Source organism: Panthera uncia, chromosome C2 (assembly GCF_023721935.1).
Source record: "Panthera uncia isolate 11264 chromosome C2, Puncia_PCG_1.0, whole genome shotgun sequence".
NCBI lineage: Eukaryota > Metazoa > Chordata > Mammalia > Carnivora > Felidae > Panthera > Panthera uncia.
The window spans coordinates 111,867,818-111,893,247 of NC_064810.1; the positions used below are offsets into that span (position 1 = coordinate 111,867,818).

General features: G+C 36.2%; 2 protein-coding genes across 7 annotated transcripts in view; one reads left to right on the top strand and one right to left on the bottom strand.

Annotated features, from left to right (window-relative positions):
- PFN2 (profilin 2) overlaps positions 1–17,110 on the top strand; it is an 81,790-nt gene extending 64,680 nt beyond the window's left edge. The window contains exons 3-4 of one of the 2 annotated variants that reach the window (XM_049629733.1): positions 7,996–8,039; positions 16,867–17,110. In XM_049629733.1, the coding sequence (XP_049485690.1) occupies positions 7,996–8,039; positions 16,867–16,947 (125 nt within the window). In that variant the 3' untranslated portion in view covers positions 16,948–17,110. Of the gene's footprint in view, positions 1–7,995; positions 8,040–9,778; positions 9,898–16,866 lie in introns of those variants that run through there. The other variant, XM_049629734.1, reaches the window with a different exon arrangement.
- The window catches only part of RNF13 (ring finger protein 13), a 162,139-nt gene that overhangs the window by 55,318 nt on the left and 81,391 nt on the right, over positions 1–25,430 (bottom strand). For 4 of the 5 annotated variants that reach the window (XM_049629714.1, XM_049629716.1, XM_049629713.1 and 1 more), the window contains exons 5-6: positions 10,051–10,138; positions 3,133–3,223 (exon numbers count right to left, since the gene is read on the bottom strand). In XM_049629714.1, the coding sequence (XP_049485671.1) occupies positions 3,133–3,223; positions 10,051–10,138 (179 nt within the window). Of the gene's footprint in view, positions 1–3,132; positions 3,224–10,040; positions 10,139–25,430 lie in introns of all 5 variants that reach the window. The other variant, XM_049629717.1, reaches the window with a different exon arrangement.

The window sequence follows — 25,430 nt, forward strand, 5'->3', positions numbered from 1 at the left end:
CAGGGAATATGGTCAATAATACTGTAAGAGCACTGGACAGTCACAAATGGGGACTACACTTATCGTGGTGAGCAGTGAGCAATGAACAGAATTATTGAATCACTATGTTGTACCCCTGAAACTATTATAACATTATGTATGTTACACAACATACAACAGTATGTCAACTATGCTTCAATAATAATTCTCTTAAAGTAGAATAAATTAATGGGTGGGTGGGTAGGCAGGTAGGCGAGCAGGCAGACTGACAGGCCAGCTCACAGATGGATAAGGGAGATGTGTACGTACTTGTTTACAGTCCCTTCTGCACAATTCTGAAACCTAAAAAGTTTTAAAAAGTCATGTTGCCTGGGGGTGTCTGAGTGGCCCAGTTAGTTAAGTGTCCGACTCTCTCTGCCCCTCCCTTGCTCATGTTCTTTCTCTCTCAAGATAAATAAATACTTAAAAAAAATCATGTTGGCAATTCATCTGACAGTCAACATGAGCTGATAAAATACTCATGCATTCATTGCAGATGTATGTATATAATTTGTTTGATTATGGGAGGCTGCCTCAAACTCTATTTGGAACGGTACTTAACTTCTAAAAATCCCCCACAAGACATCTGTCCCACAAGTTAAGTTAAGGGATTCTGTGGGCTTATGATACCATGGAAGGGTCTAAATATTATGTAAATAAAGCATGCTATAAAATACTATGTAGGGGCACCTGGGTGGCTCAGTCGGTTGAGTGTCTGACTTTAGCTCAGGTCATGATCTCACAGCTTGTGGGTTCGAGCCCCACGTCGGGCTCTGTGCTGACAGCTCGGAGCCTGGAGCCTGCTTCAGATTCTGTGCCTCCCTCTCGCTCTGCCCCAACCCACTCGCATTCTGTCTCTGTCTCTCTCAAAAGAAAAAAAAAAACTTTTTTTTTAATTTAAAAAACAAAATACTATGTATTGTACATTCTATTTTATAAGCACATCATCATGTAACAATGTGAGTATTCAAATACGGGAAAAGTTTAACATTTTTTAAACAGTAGCTGCTGTTGTTAGAGAATAGCTTCATCGGGACTTTCATTTTGATGCTTTATATTTCTGAATTTTTCCATGCTTTACTAGCATGTATATATTACTTTTTAATTTAAAAAGTCATGATTTTATAATTAAAACTAAAAAAGACTTTATGGTACATATTAAAGTATACAGAATTTTTCTAAAAGAGGGAACAATATTGAGGTAAAAGTATTAGTTCTCCCCTCTACTAACTTAACAAACACAGCTGACAAAATAGCATCTTGCATAACTTTTTTTTAAAAGTTACTTATTTTGGGAGAGAGTGAGTGGGGGAAGGGCAAAGAGAAAGGGAGAAAGAGAGAATCCCAAATAGGCTCTGCACTGACAGTGCAGCACTTGACCTGCAGGACTTGAACTCACGAACCATGAGGTCATGACCTGAAACAAAGTCGGACGCTTGCCAGACCAAGCCATCCAGGCACGCCTTGTATAACTATTTTTAACACAACATCCAAAATTATGTTCCTGACCTTAAAATAGATGTTCTGAGACTGTAATATGTGAACAATATTTTAAATATCAAAACTGCATGGGGAAAATGCCAAAAACAGCAATAGAAAAACTTTCCCTCTTCTTTTTATGTATTTTCTAACTCAAATGTTGGTGGATTTTCCCACCTAAATAATCAGGATTGGATTTTATTTTGCCAGTTTTCTCTTTTGGAAAATGTAGAGAATAAGAGATAATAACAACCTCTAGAGGGTTGCTGTAAAGATTAAATGAATAACAAATGTAAAAGTCTTGCTTTCATGAGTGCTGGCACTTGCTAAGTACTCAATAAACATTACTGCTTTTATTACTAATATTGTTATTATTGTTCTTCGTCAAAAGCCTGTTCCTGCCCATTGTATGTTCCACAGAAGCAGCTCTGAAGTGCTAACTGCAATGCTTTCCATATTAGATGAAATACCTGTGCCTTAGTTTCAAAAGGTTGTGTTACTGGGAATGCAAGCTGATGCAGCCACTCTCAGAAACAGTATGGAGGTTCCTCAAAAAATTAAAAATAGAACCACCCTACAACCCAGCAATTGTACTACTAGGCATTTATCCAAGGGATACAGGTGTGTGGTTTCGAAGGGACACGTGCACCCCAGTGTTTATACCAGCACTATCCACAATAGCCAAAGTATGGAAAGCCCAATGTCCATCGACAGATGAATGGAGAAAGAAGATGTGGTATATATATATACAAAGGAATATTTCTCAGCGATCAAAAAGAATGAAATCTTGCCATTTGCAATTACGTGGATGGAACTGGAGGGTATTATGCTAAGTGAAATTAGTCCGAGAAAGACAAAAATCATATGATTTCACTCATATGAGGACTTTAAGAGACAAAATAGATGAACATAAGGGAAGCAAAAATAATATAAAAACAGAGAGGGGGACAAAACAGAAGAGACTCATAAATATGGAGAATAAGCTGAGGGTTACGGGAGGGGCTGTGGGAGGGGGAATGGGCTAAATGGGTAAGGGGCATTAAGGAATCTACTCCTGAAATCATTGTTGCACTGTATGCTAATTTGGATGTAAATTTAAAAAAATAAAAAATTAAATTAAAAAAGAATTTGGGAAGGAAAAAAAAAGGTTGTGTTACCCTCATAATGTGATTTGTGGTAGAAATTCCATACAGAAGGTTTTATTCCAAATGAAACCTTTTAAACTTGAAAACAAACTTTATGCCTTTATAAAAACCAAGTCAATAACACACTGTTTTGGATTGTGTTTATAAAATAACAAATCTCTTTTTAATAAACTACAAATGTCTAATGATAAATATAAATCACATTGTTTCTAAATACCAATGGTTTGATTAAATGATAAAAGGGAAAGTTTTATCTTTTTAGCAACATGAGTACCTTAGGCTCTCTAGAGTGAGCATATTTTCAATATGTAATAATGCACAGAGAAATTATTATACTAAAGTCTTATAATCATTATGACTTAAGAGAGAACTTAATTTAGCACAATAGAGTTCATTTTAAAACACAACCTTGGTTATAACTAACATAGTTCTACCCTAATATAAAGGAGAATTTTAAGCTACATGATTATTTTTCATATCCATTACTTACCCTTTTTCATATGTGAATTCATCTTTCAGGGAATTAGCTGATGACTCCCCAATAAAGACAGATGGAATGTCAATTTTCTTTAGCACATCAACTGTATAAAATAATAATAAAATTATTCTTAAAAGCCCATACTCAGTGTACAATCAACTTTACTTTCTTCATAATAGCAGCAAACATAACTGGAAACAATTACAATAAATTCAAATTGGTCGATATTCCTGATTGCAGATTTATACCATCATCAATCTCAGTGGTTGAGAAATACTATTACATTTGCAATAACAAAAGCTAACATTCTGCATACATACATTACCTACTACCTCAATAGTCCCATGAAGATTGGGATAATCATTTTTAATATTTCCTTTCAATTTATTCCTCTTTAGACACAATTAACTCTTACAAAAGGAAGAAAATATTTTAAGTTTTCTTTCCACAAATAATTCCTAAATGAAAAAGTAAAAAAGCTTTTTTTACATACCCATTCCCAGGAGAGGTATAGGCCAAAAAATGTAAGAAAAGACCACTTTACGTAAGTCTCAAAAATGACACCACACATCTATGACTTTCCAGAGTGAAGGGCTGACAGGAGTTGAGAAAGGGCATAAAATGGGAAAGCTGGGTAAATTTCTACTTCCTCCTAAGCCTGGAGTTCACTGGAAAGCTTTGTTTTGTTTGGTGTGTTAACAAACTGGACTCATACCTATATTGCAAAACCAAAATCAAATGCCAACGGAAGAGAAGTTTGAAAAATTACCCATTACTCAGGAAGATCCTCTTAAAGTTACAACAGAAAAAGCAGTCTTATTTTTAGCTGTGAGTTAATTTAACAAATCTGGCTTTAGAGAAAGTCCATTTGTTTCCATTACATTTTCACAATAACTTTGTTCTACATTTCCTTTAAAAAAACACACACACATTTGTTATTTATTTTTAAAAAGGGGGGGGGGGGGGGGGGGAGGACACCAGAAGAAAACCAAAACCAACTGTAATCCTTCCCACCTAAAGACAAAGGTTCTATTTGAAGTGATAAAGTTCTATAAGTTTCAACAAGTACATTTTTCACTCCTAGATTATTGTTTTATGCAAATATAGTCATTCGCTCCACACATTCCCATCATTCCCATTCTCTCTCTCTCTCTCTCTCTCTCTCTCTCTCACATACACATACCCATATAAGCCCCAGGAGGGTAGGAACCTAAATGGTTGATAAAGGAATATTTAATCACTATTTTTATATCAGTGGGATCAATAAAAATTTTATTTTTTTGTATCAATGGGATCATATAATAATGGAAAAAAGTATAAGCTTTTTTTCACTCAATGATACACCTCAGATATCCTGTCATGTCAATAATTATTAGAAGTGATATAACTTCTTTGAGTTATCATATCTAAAGAGATGTAAAAAGTTCCTCCTTTTAGTCAGAAGAAGAGGGGAATGTATGCAAATATGAATAGCCATCTTGGAGACTTTGCAACATTATTTATCTACAGAAAACAAAACCATAACATGTTCTAGTTCACAAAATACTTTTAAAAACACTAAATTTTAATTCTAATCCACAAAACAATACTGAAGTATACATTGCAGATAGTATTATCATGGTATCATAGACAAATGATAATTTAAATGGCCAGCCCCAACCTCTCCAGATTCATATATCCAACTGCCTGTTCAATATCTCCACTTGATTAGCTAATAGGTGTTTCAAACAATGTTTCTCGAACAGAACTCTCAAAGTCTCTTTCCTTTCAATCAGCTCTACTCCTACCTAGTCCTTTTCATCTGGGTAAACAACATTTGGTATTCACCTAGTTTCTCAGGCTGAGCATCTTGGAATCATTCTTGACTCCTCCCTTTCCCTATTCCTTCTATCAAATCCTATCAACTTCAAAATATATCCATAATTCTATCACCTCTTATCAGTCACTTCTAATACTCCAGATCACCATCACCTCTGGCAACATTCTGACTGGTCTCTTCCTAGGCACTCCTGCCCACCTTTCACCTTCAATCTGTTCTCCAAAGAGATCCAAAGTGATCCTTTTAAAATAAAAGATCAGGGGCTGAATGGCTCAGTGTCCGACTTAGGCTTACCTCATGATCTCAGGGCTGGTAGCTGGTGAGCCTGCATCAGGCTCTGTGCGGACAACTCAGTCTGGAGTCTGCTTCAGATTCTGTCTGTCTTTCTGTGCCCCTCCCCTGCTCACGCACTGTCTGTCTCTGTCTCTGTCTCTCTCCCCCGTCTCTCTCTCTCTAATACAAGTAAACACACACACACACATAAATAATTTTTTAAATGCTTTATAAAGTAAAAGATCACTTCAAACCTCTGTTTAAAAGGTACACAGAACAAATTCCGAAGTTCTATAAATACCCCCTTCTCTAACCTCATCCTCTGCCATTCTCTCTGCCTTGTTCACTCTACTCCAGCCAAGGTGGCTTTCTGCCACATCTTGAAAACACCAAAGATGCTTTATCTTTAAGCTTTGCATTTTCTTGCTGTTCCCTTTCCTTGGAACACTACTCCAGAAATCTGCATGGCTCAGCCTCTCACTGTAGACCTAATGCAAATGTCAAAGCCTCATAAAAGCCTTGTCCGACCACCCTATCTAAAACGGCCACTCTCTAGTCCTTGCCGTGCTACATCCCTTCAGCCTGACAGGATTTTCTTTAAAGCACTTATCACTACTTGACATGCAGCATATCTCTTTGATTTTGTGTTCATTTCCTCTCTCCCACCCTAGAATGTAATAACAGCAGTAATGATAACGGCTGAATAACCACTAAAGGTTTATCATTTTGCTGCTATTATATAATTTATAATGAATATACAATAATATAATTATTAGGTAATAGCTAAGTAACCACTACATGATTGCTAAAAAGCAGGAGTCTTCTAGATGGTTTATACATCTGAATTCATTCAATCTTCAACAACAACCCAATGAGTGAAGTACTGTTATCATTCCCATTTTACAGATCAAAGAAGTGAGGGACAGAGATGTAAAGTAACATACGCAAGATTGCATAGCTAGAAGGTAGTCCAGCTGCAGTTCAAACCCTGGCAGGCAGTACCCAGAAGCCACACTGTTAAATGCTGCATTCTGCTACATCAATGAAACATATGAGAGCAGAGCCTTAAACTGTATTATTCCCTGCTGTAGTCACAGTGCCTAAAACAATACCTGAGGAGTACACTGTCAAAAACTACTTGTTGAAGGAAGACAGCAAGGAAAAGAGGAGAAGAAACAAACTCGGACATATTGATAACTTGCCCTGGTAATATAATTAGGAATTTGCATAGCCAAGACTCAAACTTGAGGCTCTGCCTCCTAACCTAGGCTCTTGCAACTCTGCCATGGCATGGGTTTTCTCATATGCCTGCTTTTATATGATCTTCACTACCTTGTCAGGTCAAATAAGAATTAAAATTATTCACACTTTTACAGAGGAAAGTAAAGGGTTTAAAAGGTTAAGGTAACTTTCCCAAAGGCACAGGCTAGTTCACATATCAACTAACCTAGAAGAATAAATCCCGCTTCTGTGATTGGGTGTTTTCCCCATCACATTCTGTCTCCTCTTAACAGTGACAAACGTATTGGCTCCACTGAGCGAACCCATCCTATGTTCTAGCTGAAATAAAAACAAATTCTTTGTGTGAAATGTCTGTAGCAAGGGGCTTTTAAAACTTCCTTTTGTTTTTAGATACTAGAATGTCTGCTCTTAGGAGAACATGTGCAATATTCTTTGTGGCTACAGACTAAGCCTTTAAAAGGGGGGACAGATACATATCCTCTTTTTTTGGGTAACATTTATTTTTGAGAGACAGAGCACAAGTTGGGGAGGGGCAGAGAGAGAGAGGGAGACACGGAATCCGAAGCAGGCTCCAGGCTCTGAACTGTCAGTCAGCACAGAACCCGATGTGGGGCTCAAACCCATGAACCACAAGATCGTGACCTGAGCCCAAGCTGGATGCTTAACCAACTGAGCCACCCAGGCGCCCTGATACATGTCCCTTTTAATGAAGCCATGCTTTCCTTTCCTCTACTAAGTAATAGCAAAGATGAAAGTGGTAAAGGTCTTTTTTACAACATTTGTTTTTGGATATATGCAATGTCCAAAACACACATTCCCAAGGATGGAGCAAAATAAATTCAAGCAATAAAGTCAAGAACCAAAATTCTGACCAATCTTTGATATATAATAGCTCAGGTGGAACATTTCCATGGCAACAGCAAGATTACTTGGTTATGTGCTACTTTTAACATTTAGCACATTTTTCCTTAGGAACTGGCATGATTACCACAAAAAAGTTTACGGTAGTACAAAGGGAAAAACAGGTGTTATCAGTTAAGCATCCAACTTTGGCTCAGGTCATGATCTCACAGTTCCTGAGTTGGAGCCCCACGACGGCCTCTGTGCTGACAGCTCAGAGCCTAGAGCCTAGAGCCTGTTTTGGATTCTGTGTCTCCCTCTCTCTCTTTCTCTGCCCCTCCCTGTCTCACAATGTCTCTTTCTCAAAAATAAATAAATATTTTTACAAAAATTAATAAAAAAAAAAAAAGAAAACCTGTAAAAAGACTAAATAGTTTACAAATATTAATCTGTTTAACCCAAACAAGACCTTAAGCAGGTCTTCAGGACTCATAAACACTAGGCTCAGGACTTTAGCAAAACACACAAAGAGTAAGTCCCTTGCTCAAAGCTATATAGCTAATACAAATGGAAGCTTCATGATGTGAATTTAAATTCATACCTATTTCTGGAGTATTTATGCTTTACATTTTGCTAGCAAAATATACAGGTAACAAAAGCTACTGACCTGGTTTTTGTTTTTTGTTTTGTTTTGTTTTAAGGAGAAGAACGTTGTGTCAAATCTGCAGTGCCAACAGTTTATTTGGTAAGTAAAATACCTTCATCAATTCCTTTAATTCTCAAGCAGTGACTATCAAATGTTTTGTGAAATGCTAGAATCTCTTAAGAGTTCTTCATGCATCATAATGATTTAATCAGCTAGGATATTAAATAATAATTTTAAATATATATAGAAATTAATGAAGGAAATTATTACCAAGTTTTACTTTTTTTCCTAATGTTTACTTATTTTTGAGACAGAGATTGACAGAGCATTAGTAGTAGAGGCACAGGAAGAGAGGTAGACACAGAATCCGAAGTAGGCTCCAGGCTCTGAGCTATCAGCACAGAGCCCAACACAAGGCTCAAACTCATGAACCATGAGATCATGACCTGAGCCGAAGTTGGGCGCTCAAATGACTGAGCTACCCACATGCCCCACCAAGTTTTACTTTCTAGAAATTGTAGCTTTTGCCTCAGATTACCAGGGGTAAGAAGGAAGAGGGTTCTACTCAAACAATAACAACAAATACTATCTTAAGCTATAAAAATATTTTTTTAGTCAAGGACTCCAAAAATAGATTCCTATTAAGGATCTAATTAAAGTCTTAAAGATATTCCAACGTAGGATATCAGTCCATAGCTTTATGTCTGCTCTTTGCTCCAAGCTCTTTCTTGCATATGAGACTCAATGGCATTTAGTAGCCAGAGGTATTATGGTTATGTGCTAGAAGAAAAACAAAAATAAAATACTTAATCATGAATGTTGGCGGTGTGTTTTGGGTTTTGAACCCAATTTCCAATGTGTATGTGGGGGCTCTTCCCCACACCATCAAACAACTCAACTCAATTCTGACATTATCTACCTGGAGATAGCATCTGATTCCACAGGTTAAAGATTTAGTCTCACAAAAAGCCCCCACCCATTCAGACACCAGTTGTAAGTCCAGATTATCATCTGTGCTTTTGATCTACCGATTAGAGGTTCCAGTGACAACCCCTTCCTTGGGTCTAATGAATTTGTTAGAGTGCCTCATGGAGCCCAGAGAAATTATCTACTTACTAGATAGCAGTTTATTATGAAAGAATGTAATTCAGGAAGAGCCACATGGAAGAAATGCATAGGGCAAGGTATGTGAGAAGGGTACACTCTTCCAGGCATGGAACTCTCCCCAAATCTCCACATGTTTACCAACCTAGATGCTCTCTGAACCCTGTCGTTTTGGGTTTTATGGAGGCTTCATTACACAGACATGACTGATTAAACCATTGGCCACTGGAGATCTATTCAACCTCCAGTCCCTTGCCTCTCCCCAGAGATCAGAGAGATGGGACTGAGAGCTCCAATTCTCTTATCAAATGGTTGGTTTTCCAGCCTACCAGGCACCCTCCTTAGGTGGAGTCCAAAAGTCATGTCATTAACATAACAAAAGATACCTTTATCACTCTCACCAAATTAAGTGAAAGCATACAGCTTAAAAATCTCAGATTAAAGCCAGTTATTTGGTTAAAATTGGCTCATTTTCCCTACAAGATAATATTTAGTCGAGAATAAGAGAAAACATTCCTATTTTGAATAAAAAGCTATAGGCATGTCACTGTATATTAAGAAACTAATAACCAACTTATTGTAAGTTGTGTAAGAAAGCCCAGGTATGTAGCTTTGAAATTTTACAAGAATGTAGCAGCTACTTAGTATATCCACTTAATATTGTGAATCTCTAAATAAATCACAAAAATCCTTCTATGGAAGCCTTAACTCAGCATGTTTATCTCTATTTAAAGCTTTGGTTTTCCTTTGGTTTTTGCCAAAATATCAACACATCTTCTACAATGAAACACAAAGGTAAAAGAAAATGAAACAACTATTTGGAAAAGAACAAGTCAAGTTCACTTCAATATGAATAAAACTGTCCCAACAGGGTTAAGATGAGAGTTACTTTTCTGATAGAAAAGAAATTTGCTTTTTGAACAGAAAATGTGAAGAAAAAAATCTTAAGTTTTAGTTTCAAAAGATCTGTCAAACAGGAGAGAAGAAAAGTGATACCTGTACTTACTGTCGTTGGATCCCATGCTAATGAGGTCATCAGAGTCAACATTGTGAACTATGGCTGCTTTGTATCCTGCTCTCTGTGCATTTAAAACCTGCAGGTCAGAAAAACAATCATGATAGGAGGAAGAGAGTGCATTGTCATACAGTCACTCAACTTCAACATAAATTAGCAAGTCTGTACCATGTGTCTAGGACTAGATTATGTATCTATCTATGTAAGAATGGATCTCAAATATGTTCTTGAAATAGAACATGTTTTACAATTGATTATCAATGACTTTAGACATCTTCTTGACTTCGTTAATGGCACTAAATGAATGAGAAACAAATAAAAAACAGAGATACAAGCTCAAATACTAGAAAGATCCAAAGCAATAAACCTGTCTAGTGCTAATACGTAGAGACTTGCTATGCTCAGGCTCCAGAGTCATCAGCCCTTGAGCATTGAAATCGACCTCTGCTGCTTACTAGTGGGATAAACTTGGACAAATTATTTTTCCTCATGTGGATTAATCAGAATAATTTTATCCTACCACTGAAAAAAAACAAAACAAAACAACCAATCTTCAGGAGATAAGATTGCCTTGAGGAATCAATATTTTATTCATCTTTACAGCCTCTATAGCACCTGCAAAATAGCCTCACAGAATAGACACTCACTAAACATTACTTGAATGAGTAAATGTATAAAATATACGCTCTAATTAATAGCCCACATTTTAACATTACAAACACAAGAGAGGAAATTAGGCAGAGCTCTTTTTTTTAAGCTTATTTATTTATTTTGAGGGGGGGGGGGAGAATGCGCATTCGTGAGCAGACGAAGAGCAGAGAGGCAGAGAGAGAATCCCAAGCAGACACCATGCTGTCAGCACAGAGCCTAAAGCAGGGTTCGATCCCAAGAACTATGAGATCATGACCTGACCTAACTCGAGAGTCTGAGCCATCTTAGTACCCCAAGCAGAGACAGTTTAAGAAACTAATTAAAATAGCATAAACAGTTCACCAACACAGGTAGTACTGCTCTAACGTTAGGAATACAGCAAGAAAATTAAACAGCCGACAAAACTGTTACAAGGAATGTTCTGTAGTCCTGCAAGAAAATGTCAATAATAAGAAAGGTTTTTTTTGTTTGTTTGTGTCCATTTTTAAGCAGATTTTGTTACCCAATTAAAATTGAGAAAATGCTAGCTTTAAAGCTTCTTCCCCATAGATACTGCCGCTGTTTCAAGGGGAAAGAAAAATACTCTTAGGAAAGATTATTAGTTTCTAAATCTTATTTCTTATTTACTACTTATATATTAATCTATTCATTATATTACCATAGCAGGCAAGACTTCATGTAGATTTCACTTAAACAAAAGTAGAGTTGGCTGGGGTTGCTATTAGTTTATTTGATGCTTCAATGGCCATTTTAACTGTTCCCCAAAAGCTAGCCAAGTAACTGAGGAGAAATGTTTCTTGCACACATCCAAGAACAACTGTTCCCAGAGATACAATTTAAGAAATATAAAATTCATATCAAAAGCTGTTCTTTTCTAATAAAAAAACAAGTTTGGCTTTCTTTTTAAAGCCAATTAATGCACACAGTCATTGAAATTGCATGTATTAGCTTGTTTCTCTGCAAAATATATATTTGTGAGCAAAGATACAACATGATAGGACACGCAGAAAAGAGGTCTCAGGAGCCATAATAAAGAGTAAAAAAGGGGGCGCCTGGGTGGCTCAGTCGGTTGAGCATCTGACTTTGGTTCAGGTTATGGTCTTCCTGTTCATGCATGGGTTTGAGCCCTGCATTGGGTTCTGCACTGGCAGCGGGGAGCCTCCTTGGGATTCTCTCTCTCTCCCTCTCTCTCTGCTCCTCCCTCCTCAATAAATAAATAAACATTTAAAAAAAAAAAAAAGCTTCTCTGTTAAAAAAAAAAAAGAGTAAAAGAAGTTCAACTCAGTAAGTATTTGAGTTCACATAATAAAACTACATAAGGTACTGTGCGACACAATGCAGAACTCAAAAGGTGAATCAGAAACCATCACTATCCTCAAAGAGATCTCAATACTCACGGATATCCAAACAGGTCAAGTATTTTCTTGCCTCTCTATCTGCTCACACTATTATCTCTGCTAGGAATAAGGTTTTGTCTTCTGCATCAGGCCTTAAAATTCCATGATTTCCATGAAGCCTGCCTGTTCAATGCCCTATTCTGCATGTTTTTTTTCAAGCACCCACATAATTCCTCCCCGCTTAGAATATTTATATAAATTTTTTTACATTTTTCTTAAAGATCTTATATAGTGCCTTACATTATATTTACATATACATGTACTATCCCATTTTGAGAAAAACCCTTCATGGGGTCCTTAAATTTCCGTGTGAACTTTTGCGGTTAGAAGGGACAAAGCAATCATCAATTTTACAAAAGGTTTTCTGACCCTCAAATTGTTAAGAACCACCAAAATAAATTATTGGATTTACAACAATCTGCTATATGTATAACTAAATCTAGTCATTAGGTTCTTAAAATTGCATGGAGCAAATGAGGAGAAATGTTTCTTTCACACATTCAAAATGCAATTGTTTCCATAAATACAGTATTATATCAATATCAAAAGCTGTTCTCTGCTAACAAAATAATAAAATTCCTGAAACAGAAAACTTAGAAAACTACTAAAATGCGGAGGAATTTTGAACGTACAAGTGTGAATTCCAAAAAATAGAAACATGTTTCCCCAAGGCTTTTGTTATTGTTTTTATTTATCTCTAAAATAAAGTATTAAAATTAAATCAAGAAACATATTACATATGGAACCACAGACTTATGAATACAAACAAGGAAAATACATCCATGTTTATGAACCTCAAAACTCATGCGTCAGTCAAATTACATTACATTTTTAACTAAGCAGCAGCTGGTATTTTTAAGAACACAAGGCAAAAATAAAACCTAAATCATTTAGTAAACATGTGCAAAGTTTCACATTCATAAAATGCAACCTCAAACACATGGTGTCAGATGGAGGCAAAGGACTCAAAGATTCATGAATAAAAAGCATGCACGGTGAACAAACCTAAATTCCAAGAGACATCAAAACTGAGAATTTCAGTCAAAAGCCTTCTGAATTGTATTGCCAATCTGCCTTTTTAAGAAGACTGATTGATCAGAGCTGTTAAGCTGAAATTGTGGTGAATACTGTAAATATTTTACATCCAATCAACAAACTAGCTGCAACTAAATTATGATGGCCAGGTGGCACCTACCCAAGAGTTTTGAAGAAATATGGGACTGCTGACTTGTTATTATAAGTAGCCAGTATGTCAGAAGATAGCAGACTGCCAATGGAAGAGCCTTCAATAAGACAGGTTCTAAAAAAGGAACCCTGGAGGGGCACCTGGGTGGCTCGGTTGGTTAAGCGTCCATCTTTTGATTTCAGTTCAGGTTACGGTCTCACAGCTCATGAGAGTGAGCTGCATGTCAGGCTCTGCACTGACAGCGTGGACCTGCTAGGGATTCTCTCTCTCTCCCTCTCTGCCCCCCAACCCCACTCTCAAAATAAATAAATAAGAGGAACCCTGGAAATGACACAATAGTCCATCTTATTTCCAGACTGGGCAAATTTGTAATACTGACACTAATAAAATAAGCCTTGTAAGAAGAATTGATTGAGCTGTCAAGATCATAGGTAGAGATCTTTTATGGGACACAAAGGCATGAGAAGTTGGGGGAAACTGTTGATGGAATACACATAACAGGCTGCAGACCAAAAGCTATAATCAATAAAGGAAACCTCTATATGCTAGTGCTTTATATATACTATCTCTAATACCTAACACAACTCTACATAGTATTTTGGAAATGAGGAAAAATAGGTAAATGAAACTGCCCTAAGATCACATTTAGGCAGAGCTGAGATGTGAATATACTTTTTTCTGATTACACAGAGAAGCATGGGATTTCCAATGATTCGGGAGGAGAAACAGAAAAATTAATCTCACTTAACATTTTACAAATGTCTGGGAAGAGGAAGTAAACTAAGAAAGCATCAAGACTCAGACACCATGATTGTAAAATCGTGTGGGCCAAATAAAAAAGTGCTAAAATATTGTAATAGAGTTTGTGGAAACATAGAGGGGAAAAAGGTGTAGGCTGAAACACCTATGGCAGATTTTATGGGACTGTATGACACTTTAATAAAGAGAGAAGATTTGAGCTAACAGTAGAAAAGAGTTGGGGGAAATTTCTCATATGAAAGAAAAGAAAAATAACAGAAGTCAGCATCTAGCAAAGCCTATTAAAAACAAAACAAAATAAAACACAGAGTTGACATTACTAAACAAAGAAGAATGTCACTGAAAGGAAGAGCAGCAGAGGAATTAAAATTATAAACTCTTGGAACGAGATTACCAGGCTTCAAATTCTAACTCTGTCATATGCAAGCTGTACAAACTTAGACAACCAAGCACTTAAAATAGTGCTTAAACAGCACCTGGCACATATTAAATAAGTGCTAGCTATGATTATTGTCATTACTATTGATTTTTACTGTTGCTCTAGGAGACTCAGAGGTGAGAAGAGAGAAAAAAAGGGGACAGATTGTGTAGTACCTTAAAGACCATTCAGAAAAACAGATAAGGGGTCTACTCTGTCAAGCGTTTACATAAGGCAAGTGAATAAGGGGTTGACATGGCTAAGGCAGTATTTTAGAACAATTTGGTATACTGAGATTGATCCGGAAAGGAAAAACTGAAGACTCAGGGCTGCTGTGACAAGGCAGAATAATAGAATGATGGAAATGATATGAAAGAAAATAGAATGATGGCAATGATATGAATGAATGCTATCTTTTATTCCTCTTCATAAACTAATTTTTGAACCTAGGAAACTTGGGGGACACACTTAACCAAAAATAGGAAAGCTGATAAGTGCAGGTTGTTTTCATAAGGACAAAGAAAGGAATGACTCTGAGCACACTAAATCTGAGAGGTAGCAAGGTTTCTATATATAGAATTTATATTAGATATTATATGTTTAGATAAAACAGATTAAGACGAGATAAAAATTTAAAGATTTTCAACATTAATTCACTCATTCATTCAACAAATATTTGAAATAAATCTACCCACCTGGTGTTAAAAATAAATAATTACCCTATCAAAATAACACCAGCATTCTTCACAAAGCTAGAACAAATAAGCCTAAAATTTGCATGGAACCAGATAAGACCCCGAATAGCCAGAGCAATCTTGAAAAAGAAACCCAAAGCAGGAGGCATCACAATCCCGGACTTCAAGCTATAATCATCAAGACAGTATGGTATTGACATAATAACAGACACTCAGATCAATGGAACAGATTAGAGAACCCAGAAATGGACCCACAAACCTATGGCCAACTAATCTTTGACAAAGTAGGAAGGACTATCCAATGGAATAAAGACAGTCTCTTCAGCAAGTGGTGATGGGAAAACTGGACAGCGATATGCAGAAGAATGAACCTGGACCACTTTCTTAACCGTACACAAAAATAAACTCAAAATGGACAAAAGACCTGAATGTAAGACAGGAAGCCACCAAAATCCTCAAGGAGAAAGCAGGCAAAAACTTCTTTGGTCTTGGCCACAGCAACTTCTTACTCAACACGTCTCCAGAGGCAAGGGAAACAAAAGCAAAAATGAACTACTGGGACCTCATCAAAATAAAAAGCTTCTGCACAGCGAAGGAAACAATCAGCAAAACTAAAAGGCAACCAGCAGAATGGGAGAAGATATTTGCAAATGACATATCAGATAAAGGGTTAGCATACAAAATCTATAAAGAACTTACCAAACTCAACACCCAAAAAACAAATAATCCAGTGAAGAAATGGGCAAAAGACATGAAAAGACACTTCTCCCAAGAAGACATCCAGATGGCCAACCGACACATGAAAAAATGCTCCACATCACTCATCATCAGGGAAATACAAATCAAAACCACAATGAGATACCACCTCACACCTGTCAGAATGGCTAACATTAACAATTCAGGCAACAACAGATGTTGGCTAGGATGCAGAGAAAGAGGATCTCTTTTGCCCTGCTAGTGGGAATGCAAGCTGGTGCAGCCACTCTGGAAAACAGTATGGAGGTTCCTCAAAAAATTAAAAATAGAACTATCCTATGACCCAGAAATTTCACTACTGGGGGTATTCATCCAAGGGATACAGGTATGCTGTTTCGAAGGGACACGTGCACCCCAATGTTTATAGCAGCACTATCAACAATAGCCAAAGTATAGGAAGAGCCCAAATGTCCATGAATGGATGAATGGATAAAGAACATGTGGTACATATATACAATGGAGTATTACTTGGCAATCAAAAAGAATGAAATCTTGGCATTTGGAACTACGTGGATGGAACTGGAGGGTATTATGCTAAGTGAAATTAGTCAGAGAAAGACAAATATCATATGACTTCATTCATATGAGATAAAACAGATGAACATAAGGGAAGGGAAGCAAAAATAATATAAAAACAGGAAGGGGGAAAAAACATGAGACTCTTAAATATGGAGAAAAAAACAGAGGGTTACTGGAGAGGTTGTGGGAGGGGGGATGGGCTAAATGGGTAGCGGGCATTAGGGAATCTACTCCTGAAATCATTGTTGCACTATATGCTAACTAATTTGGATGTAAATTAAAACAGTAAAATTAAAAAATAAATAAATAAATAAATAAATAAACTTGTAATAAAACGTAACCCATTCACAGTTTTACATTTCCTACGGTCTTCAAACCCCTTTAACATCTATACGTGAACTAAGTGTACTTTGTTTTTCCTCTTAGAGGAGACACTACAAAGAAGCAGACCTGTGTATATCTCTAAGCTATATACCTGCAAGAATTGTAAAAATTCAACAGAGCTGACTTTCCTTCATGGGAAAGGACCTTGAAAAGAACTCAATTATTGTATCAGACAGCAGTCCAGATGGTCATGTAAAATAAGAGACACTTGTAACAACAGTATTTTTTTTAATCTGAAATGCATTTCAAATAAAAGACTCAAGTCTTTATCTGAATTATAGTATTCTTTTTGCATGAAGAATAATTTGTAACACTTGAACAACAGGGAAAAGGTGAGCTCAAAACCAAGATTACTTCAGAAAGACAGGTAATATTCCATGAATACCATACACTTATCTCATTGTAGCTGCCCAGTGTTTCTGAGAACATCTGCCTTCAAGTGATGGACAAAAGATATTTGATTCAAAATGGTAGTCAATTTTAAATATATTCTCTAATTTTTATGATAATACAACCTTAAGTTTAGTTGATTATTTCAACATTTTATTCTAAATGTAAAAAGGTGATTTATTTTAACTAGGAAGCTGAAAGAATGTACTGAAATATGTCAGAGTGAGTAATTCATTCAGAATAAAAATATGATTTAGAGGGAAATTTCCAGGATGTTACAATTTTATTTACTAAAACAAGCAAAGTGATAATAGAAATTTTAAAATATGCAATAAATATAGGGAAAACTCTACTCCCCTGGCTTCGGTATAAATATAAAAAATATATCTATCTCGAGATGCATTGTAAGTGCTTGACTACTAGGAAGAGAACGCCTAAATTTTCTTGAACTCCCATTTAATCATATGATACCTTCAGTGACTTTAAAGCATCTTTTATTTTCCTTTGGCTCTCAATCTACTTTCCTGCCCAAGAATGAACTTGAGTTCACATTTTAAATAGATACTTTAAAACATTTCTACATTAATAGTGTTGTCTACAAAAAACATAATTAACATCATATTTTCTGGTGAAACACTAAATGTCTTCTGAGTAACAGCAACAAGGGAAAGATATTCACTCACACCACATCTATTCAGCATTGTACTGAAAGTCTGGCCAATGAAATAAGGAAGGTGGAGGGCACAGGGCAGTGGGGGTGGGGAAGAGAGAAGAAAAGTGATTACAAAGATCACAAAGGAAGGTGCTCTTAATTTGCAAATTGATATAATCAACCTGATGAATTAATAAAAGGCTACAAGAGGAAACAACTGAGTTCAGAATTCTATATCCAGCTTAAACTCTTCCTTCAAAAATAAAGATGAAATTAAGATATTTCCAGATCAACAAAAACTGAGAGAATTTGTGTCAGTAGACCTACAAGAAATATTTTTAAAACTCTTTCAGGCTGAGATGAATGAAGAGTAGTCAATAATTTGAATCTACAGGGGCACCTGGGTGGCTCAGTCGGTTAAGCATCCGACTTTGGCTCAGGTCATGATCTCACAGCTTGTGAGTTTGAGCCCCGCATCAGGCTCTGTGCTGACAGCTCAGAGCCTAGAGCCTGCTTTGGATTCTGTGTCTCCCTCTCTCTCTGTCCCTCCCCTGCTCGCATGCTCTCTCTCTCTCTCAAAAATAAATAAATATTAAAAAAAAATTTTTTTAATTAAAAAAATAATTTGAATCTACACAAAATAAACAGCATCAGTAAATGTAACTATGTAGGTAATATGAAAGCAGTATAAAGACATTTTTATTTGTAACTCTTTTCTTCTCCTATTTGTTTTAGAAGACAGCTGCTAAAAAAATAATGTCTTAATGGACTTATATAAAGATACAATTTATATGACAATAATAGTACAATAGCATGATAGAGGAGGTAGGGAATAAAGGTATATTGGACCAAAATTTTTATATACTATTTAAACTGACTTAGTATTAATCTGAACTACATTGTTTTAATTTAAAATGTTAACTGCAATACCAGGACAATCACTATGAAAATAATTTAAACATATATAGAAGAAACAATAAGGAACTTAATAAGGCATGCTAGAAAATCCCATTTAACACAAAAGAAGGCAGGTATCGAAAAAATAAAAAAGACATGAATGAGAGAAAACAAATTATGTGGCAGAGGTAAAGCCTATTTTATAAGTAGTTACATTAAAGGTAAACAGACTGAATATTCCAATAAAACACCAGAGAATGACAGAATGGATTAAAAAACATGTTCCATCTATGTGCTTTCTATAAGAGAATCAAACTTTAAACAATTCAAGGACACATATAGGTTGAAAATGAAAGGAAAAAAAAAGATGTATCTTGCAAACAGTACAAAACTTAAAGATAAAAATTCTTATTAAGACAAAGACATTTTATAATGTTTTCCATCAGGAAGATACAGGCACTATAAAAGTATATACACTTAAATACAGAGTTCCAAAATATACGAAGCAGAAACAGAGAAAAGTGAAGGGAGAAACACACTATCTTCTAATGGATAGAAGAACTAGTCAGAAGATAACAAAGAAATGGAAGACTTGAACAAAACTATAAACCAGCTACACCTTACAGACCTCTATAAAACATTCTACTCAACAATAAACATTCTTCTCAAGTGCATATTCTCCAGGGTAGACCAGATGTTAGGCCATTAAATAATCTTCAATAACTTTAAAAGTACTAAAATCATACAAAGTTCTCCAAACACAATGAAGTTAGAAATCAATATTAGACGGAAATTTGAGAAATTCACAGATATGTCAAAATTAGACAACACAGCCTGAATAACCCATGAGTCAAAAAAGAAATCACCAGGGAAATTGTAAAATACTTTGAGATGATGAAAACAAAACATATCAAAACTTATGCAATGCAGCTAACACTGTGCATTTGACAAAATCAACACACTTTCATGATAAAAACCCTCAATAAATATCAAAACAGTATGGTACCGGCACAAAAATAGACACATAGATCAATGGAAAAAAATAGAAAGCCCAGAAATAAACCCCACACTTAGACGGCCAATTAATCTACAACAAAGGAGGCAAGAATATACAATGGGAAAAAGATGGTCTCTTTAACAAATGGTGTTGGGAAAGTGGTCAACTACATGCAAAAGAATGAATATGGACTACTTCTTATACCATCCACAAAAATAAACTCAAAATGGATTAAAAATCTAAATGTGAGACCTGAAACCACAGAACTCCTAGAAACAAACAGAGGCAGTCATCTCTGACATTGGCCTTAGTGACATTTTCCTAGATATGTCTCCTCAGACAAGGGAAACAAAAAAGCAAAAATAAACTACTGGGACTACACCAAAATAAAAAGCTTTTGCAGAGTAAAACAAATCATTAACAAAACAAAAAGGCAACCTACTGAGTGGGAGAAGATATTTGGAAATGATTTATCTGGTAAGAGGTTAATATCCAAAATATACAAAGTATACAACTCAACACCAAAATATCTGTTGATGAGGATGTGGAGAAAAAGGAACCCCAGGTTACCGCTGGTGGGAATATAAATTAGTGCAGCCACTGTGGAAAGCAGTATAGAGGTTCCTCAAAAATTAAAAATAGAAATACCCCATAACCCAGTAATTCTACTACCGGTATTTACCTAAACAAAACAAAAACACTAATTCAAAAAGATATATGCACCCCCATGTTTACTGCTGCATTATTTACAATACCCAAGACACAGAAGCAACTTAAGCGTCCACTGACAGAAGAATGGATAAAGAAAATGTGGTGGATGTGCGCGCGTGCACACACACACACGCATACACACACACACACACAATGTAGGATTACTCAGTCATAAAAAAGAATGAGATCTTGCCATCTGCGGGACAATATGGATGGACCTAGAGGTATTATGCTAAGGGAAATAAGTCAGACAAAGGCAAATACCAAAAGATTTCATTTATGTGTGAAATCTAAAAACCAAAACAAAGCAGAAACGGCGCAAGTACAGACAGGAAACTGGGGTTGCCAGAGGGGAAGAGGATGAGGGCAAAAAGGGGTGAAGGGGAGTGGCAGGTACCAGCTTCCAGTTACGGAAAAAAAAAAAGTCACAGGGATGAAAAGTAGAGCATAGGGAATACAGTCGATGGTATTGTAATACCGTTGTATGGTGACAGACGGTAGCTATGCTTGTGGTGAGTATAGTGTAACACATAGAGTTGTTAAATCACCATGTTGTACACCTGAAACTAATGTAACATTATGTGTTAACTACACTTCAATTAAAGAAAATGGAAGAAAAGGATAATCTTCAACAAATGGTGCTGGAACAATTAAATATCCATACGCAAAAAAATGAAATAAAAAATAATTTTGACGTATCCCTTGTACCAAATTCAAATGACAACTAAAAATGAACCACTTAGACCTAAATTTAAAACATTAAAACTACAAAATTCCTAGAAGACAATATAAGGGGAAACCTTTGTGACCTTAGGAAGGCAATTTTTTTTTATATATATAACACCAAAAGTACATTCATAAAAAGATAATTAGGTTTCATCAATATTAAGAATTTCTTCTCTTCAAAAGGCATGTCAGGAAAAAAACAAGCCATAGGCTAGAAGAAAATGTTTGTACTATGCATATCTGATAAAAACAAAAAACTTGATTAACTTTTTAGAATTCATTTTGATGATTATTCTAGTAATGACAGCAAAAGACTAAAGAGACTCTCTACCAAGAAGGCACACTGGTGGCAAATACACATGTGAAAAGTGCTCAGAAAAAAACTGATGAATGCATGAATGAATGAATGAATGAATGAGTGAATGATAGAGTCTGGCTTTCCTGAAGGCATCTGCTACTTGATTAACTGTTTAGGATTCATTTTGATGATTACTCAAGTGAAAGAATTCGAGTGCAAACATACATACTAAAGCAAGATAACAATAAGTTGTAAATATCTCTATCTTCGGACCCTTCTAGTAGGACAAATCACTTTTAAAGTGTTGGCTACATTAGGATAAACACAGTAAAGTAGGGCTGCTTCTTATGGTATTTCTTAATAAAAGATGATGGTATCATGCCAAGTTCATCTGAGTCAAACAATTTGGGGGGGAACCAATTTTATTTGGTCCGTGTCCTCAGCTTTCTAAAGATCTGCCCTGATGCAGGGGTGGATTTTAGACCATTCAGTTAAGACTGCAAAAATGACAAATTCCATAAAAAGCTCTTATCTCAATTAGGCCTTTGATAGGTACTCAGGGAGTTCAAGATAATACTACTAGACAAAGAGAGTGCAGATGGACATCCATCAATGACTAACAAGAACATGTGTCTCCACCTCACCACCTTGGCTATAGTAAGAGTTCCTGCTTTGTTTCAAGGCTAACAATTTATTTCCTCAGCTCTCCTCATTTGCAGAAAGTATCTAAGAATTAAAAGTTGCTATTATCTTCTTTTCATAAAGACTTTATTAGATGATCTTTGGAGGCCTCCGAGATTTTATGCTTCTCCCTTCATCTCTATTATTTCATACTTTAAATTTTGATTTGCAACCCATCTTAGGGCAGAATAAAAATCTTCACTAGTCTCATTCAGACATTTTTTTCCTCTACTTGTTTTTTACTTTCTCCTGAAGTAGAGTAGAGGCTACTGACCTGTTCCTCAGCCAGTTCCAAAGCATATCAGTTCGTTTTAAACTGTTTAGGGAATTTAAACGGTGGTCAGACCCTTTGTATTTACTCATATGCTCTCAGTACTATCATGAGAGCCTACTAAATAAAGTTCCAGGAGATGATCTGGCTACTGAATACAGCTTAGACTACGAGATGATAAAATTACATATACTCAGCGGAAGTTCATTCAGCAAGTGCCACAGCTAGGTAGTACTTGCTAGAGAGTTTGGAGGTGGGGTCCTTACCACTGCTGCTCTTGGGAGAGCAGGTTAAGTCCAAAGTTGCATGGTAAAAGAGGCCACCCTCCAAAGATGGGGTCCTTAATGACTACTAGGTATCGAAGTTCAATAATTTAGTGACTTTGGTTCACTAGGAAGGATATAAGTTGTTGCACCACGAATTCTAGCTATTGGTGCACTGCCTGTCAAAGCTGTGGACCTTAAAGTAAAGAGCAGGTGTGCACAAATTCCACTGGAAGCATCACCACACTTCATTCAGTTTCACTACAGGGAGGATGATCAGGTTAGGACATATGAATTAAAGGACATATCTTTTTAAGTACAATAAATGGAGACAAACGTAAAGGAGCTAAATTTGGCTTCTGTTATTGGTAATAAGAAATAAGTTTCTTGGCCACACACATGCTAGCTAACCTTATCTCATGCTCTCACATATAGAAGTTTCCTGGAAGTGAATTCCTAGTTCCCTGATTTGCAGCGAGTAGAATTCAGCAGGCCCCACGGGCACTAGTTCAGGTAGGATTTCTTCACTGCTGGTACAATGTTCAGCTCCCCTATCAGAAATGTGGAGATAATGCTAGAATCTATGAAACACCAATTCCTACTGTAGCCATTATGCTTAATATATGATAGCTGGAATTAAGTCTTCTGATTTTTTTGTAAACACTTCAGTGCCGGCATGGGGGCAGGCCTTGAAAAAGTAATGATCTCATCTTTTCATGATATTGTTCATATAAATGATACCACTGAATTTAAAAAAAATTGACATAGAAGAACTTCCCCATCCTGATAAAGAACTTCTTGGTAAAAACTTTAATTATCAGAAAACTAAACCTGGTATCATCTAGAAAAACAGAGATCTGATAAAATAAACTGACATTTAGGGTATTTTGAATGTAAGATTGTATGTTCCTTAAGGAAAGGAACTACCTTATTTGTATATATTTCAAGCCTAGAAGAAGCCCTCTCACATAAACATTTGTTTAATCAAACTAAATCACAACCAAGGTAAAGGTCTATCCAGCCCTACCCAGCAAGACATACGCCACAAAAATAAAAGTTCCTTATCTCTGTGCTTAAACTTAGTTCCCCTGGAAATATATGCCAAAAATTTTACTTCAGTCATCATGGATAAAAATGTTCCTAAAATATTTTGCATTTTCCCAACTTTCTCAGTAAAAGGTACCCGATATGATTTGACCTTTTCCAGTGACCTGGGGATCATTATGAAATATGCTTTCTCAAACCCCAGCTGGTTTTTCTCCTTAATGTTAAGTGTCATATGTCACTTCCTCTCTCTCTCTAGTCATTAGTAGTAGGCTACTAGTAGTCATTCCAGCCTTTCCCCACCCTTAATTCTTTTCGGTGGTACAGAAACAAAAAGGTAACCCTGATAAGTATTCAATTCTTTAAAAAAAAAAAAAAAAATCAAGTACATACAAGTTCCAAGAAAAATTGTCAAGAAAAGCATGTGGTTTTAATGCTGAAACGTTGTGACATTTATTATGGTGATGCAAAGGCGCGCTTCCTCTCTTATTTCAGGTTATATTTTAAGAGTGTTGACCTTTTGACAAATGGTAAATGTTTAGGCTTGGAGATAAGTTGAATTTATTTGTTTCGTTAGAAAATATTTTTGGTAGGGCTGGTAAAATCTGTGTCCGCATGCAAAGCCATACTTGTTTCAAGAATAGCAGAAAACAGAAGCTAGAATCCTTGGGAACTTTAAAAATTAAAGATTTTATGTTACATTCCAGTAGCAGCATTTTATTTTAAACAAAATTTTTAATGTTTTTTTAAATTTTTTAACATAATTTACTTTATTTTTTAATTTTTTTTTTTTAACATTTACCTATTTTTGAGAGACAGAGAGACACAGAGCATGAACAGGGGAGGCGCAGAGAGAGAGGGAGACACAGAAACTGAAGCAGGCTCCAGGCTCTGCTGGTAGCACAGAGCCCGACGCGGGGCTTGAACCCCTTGAACTGTGAGATCATGACCTGAGCTGAAGTCGGACACTTAACTGACTGAGCCACGCCGGTGCCTCTTTAACATAATTTATTGTCAAGTTAGCTAACTACAGTGTATACAGTGGGCTCTTTGATTCAGGAGTAGATTCCGGTAATTCATCACTTACATACAACACCCAGTGCTGATCCCAATAAGCGCCCTCCTCAATGCCCATCTCCCATTTTCCCTTGCCTTCCACTCCCCATCAATCTTCCGGTTGTTTTCTGTATTTAAGAGTCTCTTATGTTTTTGCCTCCCTCTCTGTATTTTTTTCTTCTTCCCTTCCCCCATGGTCTTCTGTTAAGTTTCTCAAATTCCATATGTGAGTGAAAACATGTATCAGTCTTTCTCTGACTGACTTATTTCACTTAGCGTAATACCCTCCAGTTCTATCCATGTTGCTGCAAATGGTAGGCTTTCATTCTTTTTTCATTGCTTAATAGTATTCCAGCGTGTGTGTGTGTGTACACACCACATCTTCTTTATCCATTCATCATTCGATGGACATTTGGTCTCTTTCCATAATTTGGCTGTTACTAGCACTGCTATAAACATTGGGGTACCTGTGCCCCTATGAATCAGCACTCCTGTAACCTCTGGATAAATTCCTAACAGTGCTATTGTTGGGTCGTAGGGTAATTCTATTTTTTTTCTTAAATGTTTATTTATTTTTGAGAGAGAGAGAGAGAGGGGGGGGGGGGGAAGGAGAGAGAGAG